The sequence below is a fragment of the Tachyglossus aculeatus genome, chromosome 22, assembly GCF_015852505.1.
Source record: "Tachyglossus aculeatus isolate mTacAcu1 chromosome 22, mTacAcu1.pri, whole genome shotgun sequence".
In the NCBI taxonomy this organism is placed as follows: domain Eukaryota; kingdom Metazoa; phylum Chordata; class Mammalia; order Monotremata; family Tachyglossidae; genus Tachyglossus; species Tachyglossus aculeatus.
In genome coordinates, this window is record NC_052087.1 from 18794032 (window position 1) to 18820155 (window position 26124).

The window sequence follows — 26124 nt, forward strand, 5'->3', positions numbered from 1 at the left end:
TCCCTACCCAACAATGGGCTCACAGTCACAAATGATTGATTAGTTACAATATTATCAAATCAGACAATATCCCTGACCAATATGGAGCTCATAGTTGTAGATGGAATTAATTCACCAAAAGATTTCTCATTATTATAGAAGTGATAAAGTGCTATCTAACCCATTGACAATTAAAATTTTAATTCTGCATGTAAAAAAGGTAAAAGTTCCTAATAGGTAAATTAAAACAACTTTCTTGGCAGGTGGAAGGTATGTATCTTACCTTGAAGCATCAAAGCTGTCATAAGAGCCCACTGTGTAGTGTCTAAATAACTTTTTTGTTCTATCTGCGCGAGTTTCTGTGGAAAGATGGAAAATAAACACTGTTTAAGAAGTTTGACCATTAAGGCTAAAAAAAAAGTTAGTCCTCCTACATCTAACTGAAATATCAATGGCCACAGGCTTTTAATTAGAATGGTGTAAACAAAATGAAGCTATTGTTTTTAAAACTGCTGTGTTCACCTGAACTTGTTAATTGCTATTGATGGTGGTTTCACAATGCTTTAACTGAGGTTTTTAAATGAAACTGCAAATTTCAAAACTGAAAAGAATGATCCCCTTAGGGTCCGCTCCTTAAAATAAAATATTCAAGTCAGAATATTGTTTCAGGAATAATATGCATTAAAAATATTCAGGATTTTTGGTGATTCTGTGGTAGGTAGGAAAATGGAAGTTGATTTAATCTCTAATAGAATGCAAGTAATTAAAATTTCATGCAAATTCACCCTTTGCTGCTTTCATTCAACAAATATAGACTATGCAAATGCCACGTCAATTCATATCACTGAAAACTATGTTAAAAATGTAATTAAAGCTGTAATGAAATATCAAAGCTGAAAACCAAAAATATGTATGCACCACAGACACATCTAGACAAAAGATGATATCCCTGCCTTCCCAATAATTGTCCCAATAAGGTGACGACCAACTTGCACTCTGCAAAAATATATTCAAGCCTTCCCTTCTACCCAAATTATCTGTAAATTGTCCACATCATTTGGTGCTTAGCAATAGCTGATGTAAACACAAACCTGGTCAACTACTCCAAAAGAACCCCAGAAGTCTCCTAGAGACAAATATAAACAGAGGAGAACATTCATTCATTAATTCAATCGTATTTATTGAGCCCTTACTGTGTGCAGAGCACTGTACTAAACGCTTGGAAAGTAGACAGTCCCTACCCAACAATGGACTTACAGTCTAGAAGCGGGAGACAGACAGCAAAACAAAACAAGTAGACAGGTGAACAGTATCTGCTTGAGTCAAAAGGAGAAATAAATGATTTATTTATTATGGAAACCCTCAAAAGTGTAATGCCTTGTTTTGGCCCTATAACTCTCTTCCCATTTTCAATCATCATCATCAATCGTATTTCTTGAGCGCTTACTATGTGCAGAGCACTGTACTAAGCGCTTCTGGAGTTCTGAAACTACAAAGGCAAAGAATAACCTCACAATTTCAATAGGGCATGTGCAAACTACTCATACATTGTGGCCTAGCAGAAGGGCCTCAAGCCTGGGAGTCAGCCAGGGGACCAGGGTTCAGATCCCAAATGCCTGCTGGGTGACTTTGGGCAAGTACCAACATCTCTGTGCCTCAGTTTCCCTAACCATAAAATGGGGGCCAAATAGCTTTCTCACTCTACCTTAGATTGTAAGGCCCTGAATACCTTGTAATTACAGCAGTTAGTTCAATGCTTGGCACATAATAATTGTGTTTTTTGTTAAGCGCTTATTATGTTCTAAGTACGGTAGTAAGCACTAGAGTATGTAGATACAAGATCATCAGGTCCTCTATGGGGCACACAGTCTAAGTAGGAAAGTAGATGAGGGAATTGAGGCACAGAAAGGTTAAGTAACTTGCCCAAGGTCACCCAGCAGGAAAGTAGAGGAACCGGGATTAGAAACCAAGTCCTCTGACTCCCAAGCCACACTGCGTCTCTCTACAAATTAAGTATGTACACACATAAAGAGAGAGAGAGAGTACTTTACCACAGTTACTGTTTTATCAAATAATGTCTGCCCTTATAACAAAATTAGGATAATAAACTCCTCTGTTAATGATAATTGTGTTCTAAAAGATGATGAGGATAACAAGTCTGCATTTTCTCAGAGAGAAGTAAAAGTTTATAAAGGCTAAGGAAAGGACTCTAGGTCAAGTGCCTCATTGGAATCCCAGTAGTTCCAGTTATCATTCAGAGAGGAGATAACTATAATCTACCATATATTTTGGAACGTAGTCTTTTTTTTCCCCAATATGCATTTGGACAGCTCTTAAGAGACTGGAACTAAGACTTCCTGGGATCAAGGAGCAGTGTTTGGTCTATATTTGGATACAAATGGATGATATTTTGAATCAAAACTGCACGGATTTTAAACAAAATTTGTTGTTTAAATCAATTTTTGGAATACAATAAAGGTTACCTAGGTAATATTTAAATTCATTTCCTTATAAAATTTAATCTTAGAATTGAAAAAAATTTCCAGCTTTTAAAAGAACAATTAGTTTCGACACATACGAGACAAAGATAGCAAAATTGAGAACTGCTGAGAGTGTTGAACAGACACAGTTAGATCAGAATAAAGAATTTAGAAAGCAAATGCTAGAGCCATTGACAATCTTAAAGAGGCACAATTATTACTAATGAAAGGGAAAGAAAAGTTTGCTGGACTGTAATTAAAGGAAAAGAACTTCGATGTAATACAGCAAAAGAATATGAAAACCACCAGCTGTTTGACTTCGGACAAATGGACCATATGTGATCTCATTAAAATTTTCTAGAGTAAAAATTTATATTAATTTATATCTCCCCCTCTAAATCATAACATCATTTTGGGCTGAGAATGTTTACACTAACTCTGTTGCACTGTACTGCCCAAGCGCTTGGTACAGTTCTCTGTACATGGTAAACATTCAAAAAATCACTGATTGAGTAGTATTTGTTGTTTAAGTGGAAAAATGACCTCACCACCATTTCTCCCTTAGAACTACTATGATCTTTAATGTCTGGCAAATCAACAAACTCAAGACATTTTTGGAGTGCATTTTGAAAATAAAACTCCCATTTCCAAGTGACATCCTTTGGAGCTTAACAAACAAGTATGCAAACTTGAGAAACAGCATGGCCGAGCAGAGAAAGCATGAACCTGGAAATCAGAACATCTGGATCCAAACTCCAGCTCTGCCATTGCTTTCTGAGTGACCTCAGGCAAAATCACTGAACTTCTCTGAGCCTCAGTTTCCTCAACTTTAAATGGGGATTCAATACCTATTCTCCCTCCTACTTAGACTGTGAGTTACAAGAGGAAGACGGACTATGTCCAACTTGATTAATGCCAGTGCTTAGAAAAGTGCTTGACACATAGTAAGCACTTATGACATTAAAAAAAAAAAAGATTTTCTGTCAACATTTACAGTACAATATCATAGTGGATCTCAGGTACCAGTTCCTAAGAAGATCCTTCAAATTCAGTTCATGGGTGATAAAACAAAAAGCTGAACAGTGATACAAGAACATTCAAATTGAGACTTCATGAAGATGTCCAAAATTTCAGGAATTCTCTCAAAAGTGGGTCTGCTGAACACAGACCAGTGACTCAAGCTTCTAGAGTACCTAATAGAGAGCACAGTAAGATGTGATGTACCTGTGCAAATAAGGTAATCTATGTTGTCATTTCTAGAGTGCAAGCTCATTGTGGTCAGGAATATGTCAAAAAAACTCTGTTGTACTGTACTCTTTCAATTAGTACAATGCTCTGCATATAGTAAGCACTCAATAAATACCACTGACAGAATTTAGTAAGTCCAATATAATTTTGCAAAAAGGAAACTATCCACTGCACAGAGTAGCAGACACAGAGATACTGCCATGTCCCAGTACGATAGGGTATAGTAAAGTAAGGGGAAGATGGCTAGGAGTGTAAACTTTTTGCCAAGAGTTTTTATGCAAATAGGATGATGTTGGGAAATGAGACCATTAATCATATTTTACAATGCCATCAACTCTTTCAGCTGTTTTTTGTCAGATATGTATGTCAAAACAAAGTGAGTGATAATTGTTTCTATGCATCCACCGGAAGGAAAAAAGAGTGGCTTTACTACATTTAATGGAGAGAAATGCAAGAACTTAGTGATGGAGATGTAAGATGGACACCTGGAGGTAGTCACCTACCTGCAGCGCTTAACAAATACCATCATTATTATTTGTATTCTAATACTGGGATGCCATATTATTTGCAGGAGTACATAAAGGATGTTGGCACACATTTCAAAAACTATGGTGGGTCGACCTTTAATTACACTTTTGGGCAATCTATGCTGGCTGGAAATTCAAACAAAACCAATGTCCAGTCAAAAGCACTACCGTTGCCACAGTCTAACTGCAAGCACTTTCAGGTTTGAGCTGATCAACCTATTTCATAGGGTCTTGAGCTAGCTATATCTAAGATGGAATGGAGGACTTCCCTATGCTCATATTTTAAAATTTGTTTGAAGAGAAAAATGAGAACAAATCAAATTCATAATATTATCAGCACAGAATTACCAAAACCCTTGGTAGATTGTTCAGCATTAGAGACAAAAATGTGATCCATGTTTCATTTGGTCACTTCAACCTCCATGCGAAGAATTGAAAACTTACAAAATATCCAAAAATATCTTCTAGCAGACTGGAGAAGATGGGTAACCTTTTATGGGCTCAATTAAAGCTGTATTCAAAATAAAAACTAACACTACTCATGGAAATGTTGAAATTGACAAGTGTTATCTTATCTTGTCCAATGCTTTCACAGATTTTCTGATTACGGCATTTAGCAAATCTATCAAAGACATCTGAAAATACATAGATCAGGTAAGAACATGGGCAGTAATGAAGAGAGATTTGGCCATCTGGTTTGGTTTCCTAAAACTGCTGAACAACACTGGGTAATATTAAAACAATTATTCATTCAATTGTATTTATTGAGTGCTTACTGTGTGCAGAGCACTGTACTAAGTGCTTGGGAAATACAAGTTGGCAACTTTTATATAAATAAAACAATCATTGTTTTTGAAGATGGTGGTACTGACAGTGAGATCCAAGAAAATCCTACTAAAATGCTTATTCATCCATCTTTGCAACAAACAGAAACCCCCTTCCATTGGGCTTACGGCATTCAGCTCTCCCCATCCTATCTTACCACACTGATATCCTACCCAACCCACACACTTCACTTCTCCAATGTCAGCCTACTTACTGCGCCTCAGTCCCATCCGTCTCTCTGTTTACTCCTTGCCCACATTGCCCCTTTGGCCAGGAATATCTTCCCCCTTCATATTCAACAGACCTCCATGCTACCTACAGAATCTGATTAAAATTATAACTCCTCTAAAAGGCCTTCCCTGCCAAACACCATTTCCCCCACCCTACTCACCTTCCCTTCTGAGTCACCTATGCTCATGGCTGTGTACTGATTAAGCACTTTGATACTCACCCCATCCGCAAAGCACTTGTAGACATATGCTTATACTCTGCCATTTGCCAGATCTGCAATTTATCTAAATTTATCTAAATTAACTAAAGTGTTTGTCTAGATGGCCTTGCCTTGAGGATCATGCCAATCAACTACACTGTGCTCTCCCAAGTTCTTATTACAGTGCTCCATACACTAATAAATATCATAGATTAACTGATAGCAGTGACTGAAAAGGATATTGCTTAACCAACACTTTTTCTACATTGTTGGCACATAAAGAAAGGATACTGCTGCTTTGTTTCCTCCAAACCTGGCATAGCTTTTCCTAGTTATTAGTTTTCTATTGGTTTGTACTTCAAGTTCACTAGGTCTTCCTGTGAGGAGATGGTATAGCTGCTCCATTAACTTCAACTGGGTAGAGATAATACTAATGATAGCATTTATAAAGCGCTTATGTGCAACACACTGTTCTAAGTGCTGGGTAGGTTACAAGGTGATCAGGTTGTCCCACGTGGGGCTCACAGTCTTAATCCCCATTTTACAGATGAGAAAACTGAGGCCCAGAGAAGTTAAGTGACTTGCCCAAAGTCACACAGCTGGCAATTGGTGGAGTCGGGATTCAGCCCATGACCTCTGACTCCAAAGCCCGTGCTCTTTCCACTGAGCCATGCTGCTTCTCTAATAATAACGGTATTTGTTAAGCACTTACTATGTGCCAAGCACTGGGGTAGATGCAAGGGAATCAGATTGTCCCACGTGAGGCTCACAGTCTTCATCCCCATTTAACAGATGAGGTCACTGAGGCACAGAAAAGTTAAGTGACTTGCCCAAAGTCACACAGCTGACAAGTGGCAGAGTCAGGATTAGAACCCATGACCTCTGATACCCAAGCCCGGGCTCTTTCCACTGAGCCATGCTGCTTCCCAGAGTGTAGCTTTGCGTAGCCAGGGTGAAAAAGCAATATTAACTTGAAAGGAACACAAACTTGTCTTTCCACCTTTCTGGATTCACTTGCCAGGCTGGAGAGTCTACCCACCCATCTCTCACTTCCCTGGAAAGATTTTCCAGTTCTCTCGTTGCCAAGGACCTCACTATCACCATTCCTACATGTATTGTACTCTCCCAGGAGTTTATTACAAAACTCTGCACACAGTAATCACTCAATAAATGCCATCAATTGACCAGTTTTTCCTTTTTACCTCGTGTCTTAATTACGTGTCAATAGGGTCCCTTTCTCAGTTTGAAGCTCCCACGACCTGGATCTACAGAGTCGGGAGCCCAGGAGGGATTGGGGAAGGCAGACCATGGCCACTGAAAAGGCCTGTGAGGAAATGGCCAGCACTACCACACTTCCCCATTCCATTCTAATTCACTACCTCAGATTGGCAGGATCAGGAGGCCTGGTTTTAAATTTGGGAGCTGCAGGATGAGAAGTGGCCATACTGCATTCAAATAGAGAAGGAAAAGCCATGAGGTGTGAGAACCTGTGGGAAAGCTGTTCAGGGCTGGAGTGGGAGAAAGAGAAGAAATTTCCTTTCCTGGAAGCCTCTGAGCAACATTCTTCAGCCAGCAACATAGCCTAGTAGAAAGAGCACAGGCCTGTGAGTCAGAGCACCTGGGTTCTAGTCCCAGCTCTGCAACTTACCTGCTGTGTGACCTTGGGCAAGTCACTTAACTTCTCTATGCCTCAGTTCCCTCATCTGCAAAATGGAGATTCAATACTTATGCTCCTTCCTACTTAGATTGTGAGCCCCTGCACTGTTTATCTTGTATCTACTCCAGTACTTAGTACACTGCTTGGCACATAGAGCTTAACAAATATCAAAAAACCAAACCGAAACACCAAACAAAAAATCTACAGCCAAGCTAGTATCTCTGCACTATCCTATTTAATAATGAATGGCATTAAATGCTTACTATGTGCAAAGCATTGTTCTAAGTGCTGGAGAGGTTACAAGGTGATCAAGTTGTCCCACTGGGGGCTCACAGTCTTAATCCCCATTTTACAGATGAAGTAACTGAGGCACAGAGAAGTTAAGTGACTTGCCCAAAGTCACACAGCATACCACTCCTTCCTGGTTTCCTTAATTTCCCCCCCTTTCTCTTTCATCTATCCTACCTATCATAGGCTCAGTTTCAGTGGATCCAACAAATTGGTTAATCTCTTAACTATCAATTTGCCATGTAACAAACTGCTCTTTTTGCTTTCCACCCCTCCTATTCTCTACTGTCGCCATATGCATGTACCTGCTTACATTGTGCAATGACCTTCCTGAATACTGAGGAAATCCCTGGAAATTAACCTGACAAGTTCCCAGGCCCATAGAGAGCTCATACTTTGAACTGGGAAGGAGTGGGACTTACCCCCAGAGAAGAGTCAAAAGGTGAGGTTATTCAAACCTTCAAGATTAAATTAAAAGATTGGATTTTGGAAGGCTCAGGAGTAAAAGCCATTTTATGGAGGAGGTGGGCAAAGAGAATCCCCAGATTATTGGTTTACTGCTACTTTAGCCAAAACTGTAACAGTAATTTCTCTCAGCATTCTAAGCATGGGAAATGTAGAATTTTGTGCTTGTCCTCTGCTTCTGTGAGGGGATGGATTAATTTTGCAGAATTGTGGGTGTGAGGGAGGAGGGCAACTCAACCTTTAGACTCTATTGTGACTTCTGTTTCATTCGAGGGTACAGAGTTCATCTTCCCTCTCCTCATCTTCCAAATTCTGGGAGCTGCTCTAATACCAGTAACAGGAGAGACAGAAGAGAAAGGAGGGGAGAAGGAAGAAGAAATATCAGTGGACGGAACTGTGAGATACAAAAAACTATAACCTAGCTGATGTTAAGGGTCCTGAGAGGGTGTCTGTGGTGAAACAGGCAATTAACACCAAATTCTCCTCTTGGAGGTCTGGGATGCCCAGTGAGAAATAGAAGTATGTTTTGTCCAATGCAGATTCAGGTAAAAAAAAAAAAAAAGCTCTTTCTACAGCTAAAATCCTCTCAAATTCAGCTAGTGACTTAAATTTTGAGCACTTTCCATGCATTTCTGTGGTTTTGCTAGGTTGTCTCAACAATGGATGATTGCAGCTGTCTTTCTGTCTTGGGGTCAGGTTGTACATCTCTTCCCACCCACACGCACATACCCAAAGTCCTTGATAGTTCTAACAAAACTATTCAGCACTACTGAAAGCTGTGGACCTGCTGTTCAGCTGTATTAATATTTATTTATTACTTTTTTTCCTTTGTTGCTTGCAGCCTATTTCTATGGCTGTGCGTTGGTTGCCTAGGGAACCGTCTTGGGCTAAGATCTGATTGGGCGTGCAGTGTGACCCTGCCAGGGCTGTGGGCAGAATTCTGAGTGGCAGACACAAACACACGTGAAAGGATAAGAGGACAACATTGACAGTCATAAAAGATGGGCACCACAGATGAGTGTGCCTCCTGAATACTGCTGAGCAAATTGAACCAATTTCAATTCTGCTTTGCGAGACATTAGGGGAGTAGCTTAGGACTGAGTATTTTGCAGTTATTGGGTCTCACTCTACTTAATGTGCAGAGAGAGACTGAGATGTGGGAAAGCTTGGAAGGATGTCTGGATGTGCTTCAGCAGCTTTTTGTGGAAAGGAGGACAGCTGAGAAAGATAAGACTATCTCCAACCCCACACTCCAGACAGCATTGGAATACAGGAGCTTAACACAAGATGTAACCACTGCATGAGATGGATCTATTTTGGGAACAGCTGGGGTGAGTCTGGTGAATTGCTCTCTGGGCATTACCTGAAATGGGCTTCCCTTCCCTTGGGGAATTCATTTGCTCCTATGGTTTCAACTACCATCTTTGTGAAGATGGTTCCCTGACCTCTCTTGTTTTCTGCAGTCTTGTATTTTCTCCTGCTTTCAGGACAGATCTACCTGGATGTCCTGCTGACAATTCAGAATAAACAAGTCCAAAACAGAACTCCTCATCTTCCCACCCAAACCTTGTCTTTCCAATCATTATAGACAACACCACTACCCTCCTTATCTCACAAGCATGGTAACCTTGCCATAACCTCTGTCATCTCTCTCATACAACCAACATATTCAATGTATCACCAAATCATGTTGGTTCTACCTTCAAATATCACTAAAATCAGCCCTTCCCACTCCATTCAAACTGCCACTATGCTGATTCAAGCACTAATCCTACTGTATATATTACATCTTCCTCCTTACTGCTCTCCCTACCATCTGTCTCTCCCTACTCCAATCCTTACTTCATTCTGCTCACTGGATGATTTTTCTAAAAAAAGTTCAGTCCTCATCTCCCCACTTCTCAAGAGTCTCCATCCATCTTCACATCAAACAGAAACTCCTTACCAGTGGTTTCACAGCTCATCCCCTCCTACCTTACCTCACTGATTTCCTACTATAGCCCAGCCCACGTATTTTGGTCCTCTAACATCTACTTTTCACTGTCCTCTGATCTCTTCTATCTCACCACCAACCCCTTTCCCACACCCTCTTTTTGTCTAGGAACTACCTCCACCTCCATATATGCCAGACCACCACTCCACCAACCCTCAAAGCCTTCTTAAGGTCATAGCTCCTCTAAAAGGCCTTCCCCAATTAAGCCCTGTTTTACCTGACATTCATTCAATCATATTTATTGAGCGCTTACTGTGTTCAAAGCACTGACACCCTCATCCTTCTTTATCTTCAATGCATTTGGATCTTTTCCTAATAAGCACTTTATATTCATTCACCAAATCCTCAGCCCCACAGCCTTTACATACAAATCTGTAGAATAGTTATGTTAATGTCTCTCCATCTTGACTATAAGCTCATGTGGGCAGGGATGTGTCTACCAACTCTGTTGTACTCTGCCACATGTTTAGTACAGCATTCTACACACAGTAAGCACTCAGTACCATTGTTTCTCTTCTGCACAGACCTCCCATGCAGGGCTTTTACAGCAGTTACATTTTCTTCGCTGGAGTGTAAAGTTCATTATGGTATTAACTAAGCATTTACTATGTGCCAAGCATTCTGTTAAGCCTCAGGCTAACAAGACAAGCATAACAGTGCAGTCACAGTTCCAAACATAAAAAGACATGGTAATAGAGTCTAACAACAAGCAACACAGTCAACAAGGCAAGGCTACAAGCTCAAAACAAATAAAATAATGGATCTCAGAGGTGGGAGTTCTTAGACTCCCCACTGGTAAGGGTAAACAGTCCTTCTTAACATATAATTACAGCCATGCCAGGGTTCTGAATGTTGTAAAAGTTAGTTCTCCAGCAAGACATGTCCTGTGGTGGTGGAGAGGGCTGGTCTGGGCTATGGGGGAAGACCAAGAGCCTTGGGCTTAAGGGGGTAATTCACCAGACTCACCCCAGCCATTCCCAAGACTTGTGATTGAGTCCTGCTTACTTCCTGCCATGCAGAGAATGGGGATCTTGGGCTGAGGTGCCTGCAGTGCTGGAGGAATCTAGAGCTACTGCCAACCCAAAGTTCTAAAAGTTAGAAAGACCTCACGCTGCGACTGCATTCTCCCTTTACTCTGTAAGCTCACTGGGAGTAGGGACTGTGTCTGTTATGTTGTTGTATGGTAATAATAATGATGGCATTTGTTAAGCACTTACTATGTGTCCGGCACTGTACTAAGTGCTGTGGGGGACACAGGCAGATCAAGTTGGAGACAGTCCCTGTCCCACATAGAGCTCACAGTCTCATCCCCATTTTACAGATGAGGTAACTGAGGCCCAGAGAAGTGAAGTGACTTACCCAAGGTCACACAGCAGACAAGTGGTAGAGCCGGGATTAGAACCCACCACCTTATGACTCACAGGCTCATATTCTATCCACTACACCATGCTGCTTCTCACTGCTCATACTCTCCCAAACACTTAGGACTATGCTCTGCACATAGTAAATGCTCAATAAATATTATTGACTGTTGTTTTGGAGAAGGGGCTGCTGGAAACACAGATGATGTATGCGTGAGCGTGATAGCTCTGGGGGAGCAGGCTGTGGGACTCCAGTGCTAAAGGGGTAGCCCAGCTTTTGTTGCTGCTTACTCTCCCCCGTCTGCTCTGCACAGCAGAGAATAATAATAATTGTAGTATCTGTTAAGCATTTACTATGTGCCAAGTGCTGTACTAAGAGGTGGGGTAGATACAAGATAATCAGGTCCCACATGGGGCTCATGGTCTAAGTAAGAGGGAGAACAGGTATTAAATCACCATTTTTCAGATGAGGGAACAGAGGCACAGAGATGTGATTTGCCTAAGGTCACACAGCAAACAATTAGCAGATCCAGATTAGAACGCAGGTCTTCTGACACAGGCCTGTGGCTCTTTCCACTAGGCCAAGCATCTTCACAGGAAAGACGGCCTCAGAGAGGAACTGCCCAGCTGGGCAAGCCAGGATCTTGGTTGGAGCATGAGAATTAGGGACGGGAAGGGAAGAGAGACACTTTTCCTTTAGAAGCCCGGGAGAGAACTGAAATCCTGAGCTCATTACTGTTCTTGTGTGGAAAAGCTGGTTAAGTCATCAAATCCTATTGGAAGCGCCTACAGTCTATAAACCTGCTTTGGCTCCTGGAATGAGGGAGTTTTCCCCTAGAGCTTCCTATCAGAATCAATTTCTCAAACACCTGCCCACAGCCTCTCTTCTATCTCTATTACAAGGGAAAATCAATCAATCATATTTATTGAGTGCTTACTGTGTGCAGGATACTGTACTAAGGCTTGGGAGAGTACAACACAACAATATTACGGACCTACCTGCCCACCACGAGCTTTCAGTCTAGAGGGGGAGACAGACATTAATGTAAACAAATTATGGATATGTATGTAAGTGCTGTGGGGATAGGGGTAGTGAGAAAAGAGGGAGGAGATGTGCCTTCAATAAGGCTTTGAAGTTGGGGAGATGAGAACAATGCTGTCCCATTTCTTACTAATGGGATTAGATTCACACCATAGCTAGGAACTAGATTATGCTTTTATTTTCCCTCAGCTGCTTAAGGTTTGTGGAAGCAAAGAAATAATCTTCCTTTCACTTCCTTTCATTTAAGCTGTTTTTTAGCAAATGTTCCCTAAACTTCTTTGAGGACAAGAATCATGACTTTCATGCAAACTGTAATACACTTAAGACACTAATTTGATCCATTCTGAAAATATTCCCATGCAAAGCTACATCACTGACATAGGTTACCCCTTTATGAAGTCACCATCACAAGAATTCTTATTTCACAGAATGTCAAGATTCAAAACAGGTTTTTGGATGAAATCAAATCTAAATGTGATGACCCTACTCCAAAATGTCACCAATTTTAAGACCTCCAGAAAGACTCAACAATTCTGGCTTTCTTTACCATGTCAGTTTCTGAGGTGAGAGACAGCAGGACACTATATCTGCACAGCTGGGGAACCAAACAATCATAATACACAGATATGTATCTTTCTCATTATCAAAGATCTCTAGGTAAGAAGATCTCACAACCTGTCCCTTGTAACTTACTTCTGAAGTCAATAATACTTAAAGCCAGAGGAACTGTTACGCTTGATCTAAATCCCTCCTGCTATTTGTGCCCATTACTATTTGGTGTTGATGAGATCACCCTCCATAATCCACCTCTTGGTCTTTGAAAAGTTATGAAGTCAACTTCAGCCTTTTCTTCCTCAAACAATTCCACAAACTCATTGTTCATCAATGAGTCTTATTTTATGACCTGTCATTCTTTTCGGCCTCTTTTCTGAATCCCATTCCAGTTTTCTAATTTCTCGAATTGTAGAACTCAATTATTATTATTATTATTGTGCCATTGAGTCATTTCTGATTCATAGCCACTCCATGGATATACTTCCTTCAGAATGTCCTGTCCTCTGCCATAATCCGCAACCTTTCTAACAGCTCTCCCATTATCACTGTTATGGTCTCCATCCATCTAGCTGCTGGTCTGGCCTCTTCCACATTTTCCCTGGACTTTTCCTAGCATTAATGTCTTCTCCAGAGAATTAGTCTTCCTGATTATGTGTCCAAAATTTGCTAATCTAAGTAGAGTTATTTGGCCTTCCAAGGACCATTTAGGTTTAATTTTCTCTAAAATCCATTTGTTGGTTTTCAGGCAGTCCATGATATTCGCAAAAGCCTTATCCAACATCACATTTCAAAAGAATCGATGTTCTTTCTATCCTGTTTTTTCCACTGTCCAGCTTTTGGATCCATACATTGTCACTGGAAACGCCATAGGGTTGACAATTTGTATTTTTGTGGCAATTGTTACATCAGCACATTTCATGACTTTTTCCAGGTTCTTCATAGCAAGTCTTTCTAACATTAATCTTCAGTTTATTTTCTGACTACTAGTCCCTTTATTATTATCAATCCCAGGAGAGAAAAATTGTCAACTATTTTCATCTTGTCTCCATCTACTACAAACGTGTTATAAAGATACATTACCCTAGTGAGAGCTAGGCAGATGCCACCCAGGAGGAGAATTATTTCTTTAGGTACTAATGATATGTATTCTTTGATATAGCTAATGCAGCATGGCTCAGTGGAAATAGCACAGGCTTGGGAGTCAGAGGTCATGGGTTCGAATCCCGGCTCTGTCACTTGTCAGCTGTGTGACCTTGGGCAAGCCACTTAACTTCTCTGTGCCTCAGATACCTCATCTGTAAAATGGGGATTAAGACTGTGAGCCCCACATGGAACAAAAGGCCCTGCCAACAATTTGATGGCCAGCCGTGGTTCTCTCATATAGTACTGATACTGGTTTGCAACTCTTTCATTCCATCAGCAACCTGACTACAAAACCTGCCCATAACACCTTGAATCATAATGCATTTCTCAAATATTTCTAATTGTCTTCTTCAACTGGATATCCTATGATGAAAAAATTTGTACATAAAATGCTCAAATTTACTGAGCACTTACTGTGTGCAAGGCACTCTACTAAGTGCTTGGGAAAGTACAATATAACAGAGTTGGTAGATACATCCCCTGTCCACATGGAGTTTACAGTCTAGAGGGGGAGCAAATAAATAAATAAAATAAATTTACAAATAAATACATTTTGGATATGTCCATAAGTGCTGCGGGGCTGAAGGTGCAAATCCAAGTGCTCCACTGGTCTTTTAGCTATTTGTGACTCTCTCTCAGACTTGGTGTGTCATGTCTTTTCTTCTTGAGAAGCAGCAAATCAGAGAGGAAAGAGTGCAGGATTGGGATTCATGACATCCAGGTTCTAACCCCAGCTCTGTCATGTGCCTGCTGAATGATGTTGGGCAAGATATTTAACTTCTCTCTGCATGACTCTGGGCAAGTTATTTAGCTTCTCTCTGCCTCAGTTTCCTCACCCAGGAAAATGGTTATAAAATACCTGTTCTATTGCCCCTTTAGACAGTGGGTTCCATGAAGCACAGGGATCGAATCTTATTTACTTATGTTATCTGTACCCCAGCACTTAGTACAGTTCTCCAGCAAGGAGTAAGTGCTTGACAAATACCACAGTTATTATCATTACTATGTTACTGCAGTGTAACTATGAATTTACTAGCACTGAATTGTATCAATTTGGCAACTATATGCAACACTTTTGAATATATACCAAACCTCAGCACTTGTACATGCATGTAAATTCAATTGAACATTCCATTTTATTTATTCTTAGTGTGTTGTTTGTAAAAGTCTCCCCCAGAGTGTATGCTTCTTGAGAGTAGACATGTCCTCTGCTTCTATTATACATTCCCAAGCAACTGGTACAGTGCAATTCACTAAGTACTACTAGTAATAAAAATAGTGGCATTTAAGTGCTTACTTTGTGCTAAGTGCTGTGCAAGATAATCCCTGTATTATAGTCCCTGTCCTAGTAGGTTCTCAAAGTGTAAGGGGGAGGGAGAACAGGTATTTAGTCCACATTTTACAGTTGAAGGAACTGAGGTACACAAGATATTAAGTGATTGCCCAAGGTCATTAGAACCCAGGTCCCCTGACTCCCAGGCACATACTCTTTCCAGTAGACCACCTGTTACTTCTACTCTATAATTACCTTTATTATTTAGAAAATGTAGTTTTGAGGTGTTATTCTGAAAGCTATTTTGCACTGAGTATGTGGTCTCCCATTCTGCATTTCTTCAAATTTTGTACTCAATTTAACTTTACTAGATTACCTAAAATGCTTTTATTCAGTTAATCCTGCACTTGGTGAAAGTGATTTCACATTCTTCATGCCTTTCATTCTTCAAAACATTGTGTTTTATTGGAATTTATTTCAGATAGTACTTTCATGGTTTCTGTGTACATTTCCTACTATAGTTGCTCAAGTTCCTGTGGTAACTGTGACAGCAAAAAATAAAAGCATTACAGTTTCTTGCCATCTTTTGGAAAGACACCTTCATATGTGATCTTCATTGAACTTTCCAAAACCCTAGAGAATTCACTAGGTGAAAGTTCATCACCTAAAATACATTGAATGATGTAATAGGTGTTTATAAATTGAGATAATTAACAAGTATTATGCCAGTGGTGTTCCTTTTTCTAGTAATAAAAAGGGAACAACTTTGATCAAACACTTCCTTCTAGTCAATAATGAACTTCCTAGATCCCTCACCAGTGCCATTAACACCTTCAGATATATAATTTTACATAGTGTTTGCATCAGGAAAGCCCATTTTTACACCCCTCCATTTTATGAAGTTCACTTTGGTATTTTTTTTTATGTGCACCTTGCTCATTTTCCCACGTTTCTGCCTCAAATTGTAGATCAGAATTGTTCATCCTTAGCCTTCCCCATCCCCTATCAATATACATTAGTTTAATTTTTCTGTGACTGCCAGTAATACAAAATTAGGATGCTTGTGGCCAGTCTTTCCAATGAAAATTGGCTCTTCAACCCCAGATTCATCACGTTATGTGCCTTGACAGGCTGTTGTCCATTTAATTTATTCATGTTTTCATTAGGGACCCATGTGTTCATCTTCTGTCCTGGTGCTTTTAAAGAAAGAGCTCAATCCTTTTCTTCTGATTCCACAAAGTGTAGTGCATCTGCTATCCCTGCATGTTTTGTTCCAAGGAGTCCAGTATACTTCACTTTTTCCCTTCTTTCCCTATTTTGCCATATCACCCAGAACATTTATATGGGACAAATTATTTATTCTCAATTTGTGTTCTGTCTCATAGAACATTTCTTCTTGTTTGTCATATGTCACAGCATGTACATTGTCATCAATTTTAGTGCACACTGGTTAGTGATACTCAGATTTAGCAGGGCCAATCTGGTGGAAATGATTTCATATAATAGGATGTAATCTGCAGTTGTCTTCTTGGCAATATATTTAAAGCTTCCCCCTTTATTCATTGCTTCCCAAGAAATATTTGAGACCTGTATTTCCCCATTCCACTTGTTTACTGATTTATCTTGCTTACTTATGACCAGTAGTCAATTTTATATTCAGTCTCATCACATCATATCTGCCTTTCTACTGGCAATGCAACATTGTTTAATCTAGAAGTTCCCTAGGCCTACTTTGGTCTTTTTTTTTTTTTTTTTACAGGCTGATTGGTGCATAAGCAGAGTTGTTTTGATTAGTTTTCTGCCTTGGTCACAAATCATGTCTAAACCACTTGGCTGGCCAAATAAGCCACTGAGTTAGAAGTTGCCATTGAGATGGGGGACCCTTAGTCTCCTGCTATTCTCTGGGGTCCTGAAGAGAATGACGGAGCTGCTGGCAGAAGGATCATTGATCTCCCTCTGGTCTACCTTCCTGCCAACACTATATTCAGTTTGCCTAAGACTTAGACTTGTCCAGACTTAGATGTGGATTAATTTCCATGTTCATACAGTGTGTGAAGAATGGTACAACTCTATTGAACCCATCTTGCAATCAGACAGATTTTTCAAGGTTGTTCAGAACCATAATCCAATCCTCCAAGATGCTAGCTGTCCCCCACCCAGGTGGGTATCATTTGTAAAATAACTAAACATGTTTTTGATTCCATCTTTTAAAGTCACTGGTGCTGCTTTACAGTTCTTAACCCAGGATTTACTCCTGTAGAACACAGGGTTGCATCTTTCATAATGGTTATGAATACTGAACAACAGTATTATGATCAGCTACACCATATTTTCCAAAGTGCTAATTAATGTGTCAAGAAAAGTGGTTGAGAGTCCTGCTAGTGGCAAAATTATTTTCATCTGCAATCTTCCCTCTGTCTATCATCACTGAAAGAGATCAGCTTAGGTGAATACTGCTTGGGTGGCAGTTTTCTGAAAACCAGGAAACAATCTTTGGGTAAATCTGGTTAGTTCACCAAATCTCAGAAACAGGGGCAGAAGGCAAATCAAACCCTGCAGTTGCTATCTATTGCAATGCAGGAGGCTCATCCTCTCCTGATCGCTGATTCAATCAGGAAGGAAGGGGATTGTACTGATTTGGCCTTTTCCCACTCCAACCGATAACTCACTGAGGAACAATGGAACACCACAAAAGAGGAGCTTAGTCTTTCAAAGCTGCCACCATCATTGAAACCCATATCTGCACAAGTCAATGCTAGGAGAGTTTCTGTATATCTGACAATATGGTGCAGAAGGTCTAAGTCCACCTTTTTCATGGTATTTGTTAAGCACTTACTATGTGACAGGCACTGTTCTAAGCACTGGGGTAGATACGAAGTAATCAGGTTGACAGAGTCTCTGTCCCACATGGGGCTCACAGTCTTAATTCCCATTTTACAGATGAGGTAACTGAGGTATGGAGAAGTTGTCCAAGGTCACACAGCAGACAAATGGTGGAGCTAGGACTAGAACGCAGATACTTCTGACTCCCAGGCTTGTGCTCTATCCACTAGGCCATGCTGCTTCCTATTTAGCAATTCTTAGCATGTTCTGTAACACTAAAATCCTCACATTTTGATATTATTGGAATTTTAGGAATTTCAAATACTTATTTTATTGTTATGCACAGAATATCTTTCTCTTGCCACACATTGCTATTTTATTATATTACTCTGTGAAGTTGCAAGGTTAAACAGAAGCAACAAAGCTTTGTCCAGGGCAATAAGACTTAGACAAAGGCAGGGAAGTACAGTAGGCCTGATGACATGTACATACACACAATAGTTTCTTTCTACACCAAACCCACATGAGTCAACTTGAGGCTCATGTTATAATGAGAGAGACTCGTATTGGGGGAAGCCCATTACCTAATTCTTCCATAATGTTATAATCAAATTATAGAACTGAAAACACATTTGTTACAGCAGAAATGAACATATCCTAAATAGCTCTGCAAAATCAGCATAGTACTATGGGTTAGTAATAACCCTCAAGCCAACCAGTGTCATGTATCAGCCTGGACCTGGGAAACTCCAGCTACAAAGATTTTCTCCTTTAACAGAGACCTTAATTCTACCTTGGTAATTTATAATTCAACAATGTAAGGTCACACACTAAGTAGTAAAAGCCAGAATCCAGAAAGCCAGCAAGGCTTTTGGGAAACTCACAGTTTAAGGATGAGGGGATATGAAACTTCAGGGTCAATTTCAGTGAGGTCCTGTACACATACCAGTATCAGAACAATGATCATTGAAGCAACACTTCACCATACTGTACTTGCCCAAGCACTTACTGCAGTGTTCTGCACATTGACAGTGCTCAGTTAATCCCACTGATTGATAGATATTCACACCCATGGAAAATGCATGGTATAGAATACTCAAACCTGTGCGCTAGACATAAACAAGCTGGGAGGGCAGGAAGAGGAAAAGTAGTTTTTAAAATATGGAAATGCAACATTTAAACAACATGGTTTTAGAGAAATAAGAGAAGCACTCAGATCATCCTAGGGGATGGAAATCAGGATTTGTATTTCCCAAGCACTTAGCACTGTGCTCTGCACACAGTAAATGCTCAATAAATATGATTGAATGAATGAACTCAATTCTACATGAATAAATGAAGCTTGTGTTCCTTGAGCAAAACTTTGGGAAGGCTGGTACCTGCCCAAATGCCAGCATTCGCCCTGTTGTTTCCTGTTCCAGTCAGACTAGTTGGAACTAATTTTAATGGCCTCACTTTCCTAGTAGAAAGAGATAACTTCTGAAGATCCACACCTTTCCCAGTACTGAAGTAATCCCCCACAAAATGACAGAGGCATGCTGGTTTCCAGCAACAGAAAACCTTTTCATTACAATACTGGGTCTTAGACACACATCAAAGTGGCTTATGTACTATGCCAGGGTGGTCTTGGCTAAAGTCCATAACATTACTTAGCAGTTGCTCACAGAACCTTGGCTTAAAAAGTCAGCTTTCTAATGGTGGCCTGGATGGAGACTTTCCTTTTTAGTCCATGCATCTACACCTCTACTAAGAGCAATCCAATAACTAGATCTCAGTCATCCTTACAATGATTCAATCTTCATGTTCTCCATTTGTAGTAAACTCTTTGAGGGTGCTTACTATAACTCAATTTTATCATTCTCTCCAAAATTACTCACACAGAGTTCTGTACACAGTAATAACAATGTTAATGTGGGTATCTGTTAAATACTTCCTATTTGCTCAGCACTGTACTAAGTGCTGGGTTCACTACAAGATAATCTGGTCAGACATGGTCCCTGACCCATAAGGAGCTCACAGTCTAAATAATAATAATAATAATAATAATAATGGCATTTGTTAAGCGCTTACTATGTGCAAAGCACTGTTCTAAGCACTGGGGAGCATACAAGGTGATTACGTTGTCCCACATGGGGCTCGCATTCTTAATGCCCATTTTACATGAGGTAACTGAGGCACAGAGAAGTTAAGTGACTTGCCCAAAGTCACACAGCTGACAAGCATCTGAGCCAGGATTTGAACCCATGACCTCTGACTCCCAAGTCCGGGCTCTTTCCACTGAGCCACGCTGCTTCTTAAGTAGGAAAGAGAATAGGTATTGAACCCCCATTTTACACATAAGGAAGCTGAGGCACAATGAATTTAAGTGACTTGCCCAAGGACACACAGTAGGCAAGTGGCAGAACCAGGATTGCAACCCAGATGTGCTCACTCCCAGGCCCATGCTTTTCCACACTAGGTCACGCTGTTTCATAAATACATATGGATGACTGAAGTAGTTGCTCCACTTTTTTTCTTTAGTCACCTGAGAAAGTGCAGGTATGGAGCAATTGCTGAGGTGGTGGGGGATTGAGGAAAGGTAGACTGTGTGGCTAGATGCTCTTACTTTTAGAAAAATCAAACAAAACCAAAATTCTACAACAGAAGAGTTTGAATTCCTGTAGGAGTCAAAAAAAAGTGCTAAAGCTAGGCTCTCCATCACCTTGCCCCCTCCTACCTCACCTCCCTTCTCTCCTTCTGCAGCCCACCCCGCACCTTCCGCTCCTCTGCCGCTAATCTCCTCACCGTGCCTCGTTCTCGCCTGTCCTGCCGTCGACCCCCGGCCTATGTCATCCCCTGGGCCTGGAATGCCCTCCCTCTACCCATCCGCCAACCTGGCTCTCTTCCTCCCTTCAAGACCCTACTGAGAGCTCACTTCCTCCAGGAGGCCTTCCCATCATCATCATCATCATCAATCGTATTTATTGGGCGCTTACTGTGTGCAGAGCACTGTACTAAGTGCTTGGGAAGTACAAATTAAGCGCTTTTTCCGGACTGAGCCCCTTCCTTCCTCTCCCCCTTGTCCCCCTCTCCATCCCCCCCATCTTACCTCCTTCCCTTCCCCACAGCACTTGTATATGTTTGTACATATTTATTACTCTATTTATTTATTTATTTTACTTGTACATATCTATTCTATTTATTTTATTTTGTTAGTATGTTTGGTTTTGTTCTCTGTCCCCCCCTTTTAGACTGTGAGCCCACTGTTGGGTAGGGACTGTCTCTATATGTTGCCAACTTGTACTTCCCAAGCAGTTAGTACAGTGCTCTGCACACAGTAAGCGCTCAATAAATACGATTGATTGATTGATTTCGAAAAAGGGCAATGAAGGACACACAGAGAGACTGGGAAGTGTCTCTGAAACAAGGAGTTGCACGGGTAGGTGAGAGAACTTACTTAACCCAGGTCACTTACAAGAACTGCAAGTTTCAAGGTAGGGTTGAAAAAGACTCAAAATGATGGCAGTCTGGTTTAATGGCTTTCTGTAGCTTGTTCCCTCCCTGTGCCAGCCCCATTTTGCCCTTACACTCACAATGGTACCAATAGGAAAGTGCTAAACTTAATTGGACAATGCAAATCATTCTTGTAAGCCTGACCTAAAACACACGCCTTATAAAATCTGTGGTCTGTAAATCCCACCGTATTAGAGAACCGTGCAACTAATTGGTGTTCAAATTAAGATTAACTCATAGCTGTAAAGATCAATCCTTGCAACTGAAAAATGTTTTGTCTTACTTTTGTTATTTTAGCTGGTATGCAGTGATGTGATCATTCAGAAATTACAATACTTAAATATAAGTTTAACATAAGAAAATAATGGGCCTGATTCTAAACTACCCCTCCTCCCCATCAGGAGTTGTTGTAGGGGAAATCAGGGGGTACTTAATGTTGCAGGAACGGAATCAATTAAATCCAGTATTTATTGAGTGTCTTCTTTGTGCAGAGCAGTAGGCATTTGGGAAATTACTAAGAAATAAGTTACGCACCATCTCGGATCTCAAATGGGACGGCAACACCAAGCAAGTTTCAATATCTTAAATTTAAGGGTGTGAAGATTCAAGGATAAAGGCACAAAAACAAGGAGTACTGCCAGGAGTTCTAGTGGCTGCAAAATGGAACACATCCCAGTACCTTGGCCTCTGGGCAGCTCTTCTTTGCATTCTATTCATAGCTCACTCAACACTGTGAAGTCGGAGCAAGTGCAAATTGACTTTCACACGCTCCCTGCTCCTGTAGGGTGAAGCTCAAAATCCAACTATCTGGTAGTGTGAAATGGTGGGCAGGCAAAGACTCACTGTGCCATGCAGCCAGGTCCAAGATCAGAAGCTCAATTCCCTTATTTAGCAGAAGTCTGTTCCTTATCCAAGTTCACTGCCCTGGTATCCCGGGGTATGGTGAAGCGAGACAGGAAAGGCAAAGCCAAATGCTTAAGAGGCTCAAATTTCCCACACCTTTCCTCATCATAAAGAGCATTTTTTGACACTGATAGAGTACAAAGCACTACATTAGGATCTTGGGGGAAGAAAGAGTTGAATTAAATGATGCTATCCCTGTCCAAGAGTTCACAATCTAATGGGGAAGAAAAGCAGACACAAATTGTCATGGTTTTCAAAATGAATGGAGTAAAGAAACAAACAAAAACACCAAATAAAAGTTTAAAGGGTTAGGAGAAGACAAATGGCTAGCAAAGAAAATTGAGACAGTGGTTGGAGGGGGTAGGAAGACGGTAACATGTCAACAAAAATAAACCACAGGAATTAGAGGAGATGGTCCAAAAGCTGCGAGGGCAGATGATGAAGTAGTTGGAGTCTAAAGCTCATTCAAGGTGTTTAGGCAAGAATGGGAAGAGAGCACAAGCCCCTACCCCCTTCCCTTCCCCACAGCACTTGTGTATATTTGGACATATTTATTATTCTATTTATTTTATTCATGATGTGTATATAGCTATAATTCTATTTATTCTGATGGAATTGACACCTGTCTACTTGTTTTGTTTTTTTGTCTGTCTCCCCCTTTTAGACTGTGACCATTGTTGGGTAGTGACCATCTCTATATGTTGCTGATTTGTACTTCCCAAGTGCTTAGTACAGTGCTCTGCACACAGTAAGCGCTCAATACGATTGAACGAATGAATGAATAAAAGGTAGCAGAGTGACCAAGGGCTGTCTTTTTCAACATGGGAGAGGACTAGGCGTGTTTGAAACCAGACAGAAGAAGTCAGAGGAGAGTTAGGGGTTGAAGACAGCAGTGAATATATGAGTAGGTTAGGAATAAACATTTTTAAGTTGTGAGAAGGGTGACAGAGAGGTTCTGCTTTAAGAGCAGCATATGCAGAGGATCTTCTTCAGAGCCAAGTGTGAGGAGGAAAAATGTGGGCAAAAGGCCTAGGGCAAAAGGCTATGGAAGAGGAAAAGGACTTTAATTGTGGAAGCTATATTTGATAGCTCTACCTTATTAACAAAAGAGTTTCAGGTAATAAGATATTAGAAAAGAAGGTGAGGACACTAAATTTTAGTAGTAGAGGGTTTGGAATAGCTGGTGAAGGGTTTGGATAAGGAAGTTGATTAGGGAAAAGTAGTATTGCTATATGGACGAAAGAACAGATTAATAGGCATAAGAACATGAATTTATGGTGATAGAGACTAGCATAGTTGTAGAATTTCTGCCAAGGCTGTTCATCTTCATTGGCAGGCAAACAGTGGAGATGATCAAAGATTCAGTAACAGAAGTGAGAATGGACAGCAAGATTAGGGTACAAAAGAATCAAGTTTGCTGGAGAGCATTGTTAAGAGTTGAAGGGAACACAGGGCGACAGGGGAAATATACAGTAATATGGGACAGGTGTAAAGTTCCCCAAATCTGGAACCCTGAGTGGAGATAAAGGACAGTTTGGAATAATAATAATTATTATTATTATGGTATTTGTTAACTGCCTACTATGTGCCAGGCACTGTACTAACCACTGGGATGGATACAAGCAAATTGGGTTGGACACAATCCTTGTCCCACAAGGCTCACAGTCACTATGGGGCTCACAGTCTCTCTCCCTATTTTACAGATGAGGTAACTGAGGCCCAGAGAATAAGTTAATTGCCCAAGATCACACAGCAAACAAGTGAGAGAAGCAGCATGGCTTAGTGGCTAGAGCATAGGCCTGGGAGTCAGAAGGTCATGGACTCTAATCCAGGCTCCGCCACACATCTGCTGTGTGACCTTGGTCAAGTCACTTCACTTCAAGCTACCTCATCTGTAAAATGGGGATTAAGAGTGTGAGTCATATGTGGGACAGGGACTGTGTCTAACCTACCTTATATCTACCCCAGTGCTTAGAACAGTGCTTGGCACATAATAAGTGCTTAACAGGTACTATGATTGTTATTATTATTATGTGGCAGAGCCGGGATTAGAACCCATGACCTTCTGACTTCCAGGCCCGTGATCTATCCACTGAGCCACGCTGCTTCCAAAGCAAAGAGGATGTGGTTGAGGTGGAAGATTAGGAGGTTAAGGTCAAAAAGAATTCAGAGTTGAAGGTGTAGGAGATGGAGTCTGTAATATCAGAAATTGGGCAGTGTAGCCTACTTTTACTTTAGCAAGAGTAAAGTAATTGTACACCTATCTGAAATCCTTGATCTTGCAATGGCTTTTGAAATAATTTTCCTATTTCCCCATACACATCCATGCCCAGTATCCCTTCATTTAAAAAATATATACATTTCATTACGTTGGTCACTGCCAGCCCCTTCCCCATTTGTAGTCACTTCTAGACTGTGAGTCCACTGTTGGGTAGGGACTGTCTCTATATGTTGCCAACTTGTACTTCCCAAGCGCTTAGTACAGTGCTCTGCACACAGTAAGCGCTCAATAAATACAATTGATTGATTGATTGATTGACTGTCACTTCCAAACACCAGGCCAGGCTACACAGGAAAGGAACCTGGAAGGGGACCACCACCACACTCCCCTGTCCCAACCCCACCCAGTTCTGTCCAATCATAGCTCCACAGCTATAGTGGTTCCACAGGCTGCAATGGGGAAGGGGAAGGAAAAACCAGGAAGAAACAAAACTCTATTTTTACCAAAGTAAAAGTCAGCTCTCCAAATTGCTAACACACTCATATCCCACTTGCCTTGACTATTTTATCAGCCTCCTTGCTGACCTCCCTGCCTCCTCTCTCTCCCCTTTCTCCCATACTTTACTCCATCGCCTGGATCATTTTTTGAAATAAACCTGTTAGCCCATATCTCCCCAGTCTTCAAAAACCTCCAACCACACCCATCCATCAATGCATGATGATGATAATGGCATCAGCATGGCTCAGTGGAAAGAACACAGGCTTGGGAGTCAGAGGTCATGGGTTTTAATCCCAGCTCCCCCACGTCTGCTGTGTGACCTTGGGCAAGTCACTTAACTTCTCTGAGCTTCAGTTACCTCATCTGTAAAATGGGGATTAAGACTGTGAGCCCCACGTGGGACAATGTGATCACCTTGTATCCTCCCTCCCCAGCACTTAGAACAGTGCTTTGACATAGTAAGTGCTTAACAAATGCCATTATTATTATTATTATTTGTTAAGCACTTACTATGTAACATGTACTGTACTAAGTGCTGGGGTGTATACAAGGAAATCAAGTTGGGCACAGTCCTTGTCCCATGTGGGGCTCACTGTCTCAATTCCCATTTTATAGTTGAAGTAACTGAGGCACAGAGAAGTGAAACGACTTGCCCAAGGTTGCATAGTTTACAAGCGGTGGATCCAGGATTAGAACCCACAACCTTCTGATCCCCAGGCCCGTGCTCTTTCCACTACTCCATGCTGCTTCTCATTATTCATACACAGACTCCTTATCATCAGCTTTAAGGCACTCAGTCAACTTTCTCCTTCCTACCTAGCCTCACTGATCTCCTTACTATAACCCAGTCCACACACTTTGCTCCTTAAACACCATCCTGTTCACTGTGCCTAGATCTCATCTGTCTCACTGCTGATCCTT

At 40.9% G+C, this 26124-nt stretch overlaps 1 protein-coding gene across 2 annotated transcripts in view; it reads right to left on the reverse strand.

Moving 5' to 3' along the window:
• Positions 1-26124, reverse strand: part of SHANK2 (SH3 and multiple ankyrin repeat domains 2) — a 734882-nt gene that overhangs the window by 290063 nt on the left and 418695 nt on the right. For both annotated transcript variants that reach the window (XM_038764461.1, XM_038764460.1), the window contains one exon: positions 263-338. In XM_038764461.1, the coding sequence (XP_038620389.1) occupies positions 263-338 (76 nt within the window). The remainder of the gene's footprint in view (positions 1-262; positions 339-26124) is intronic.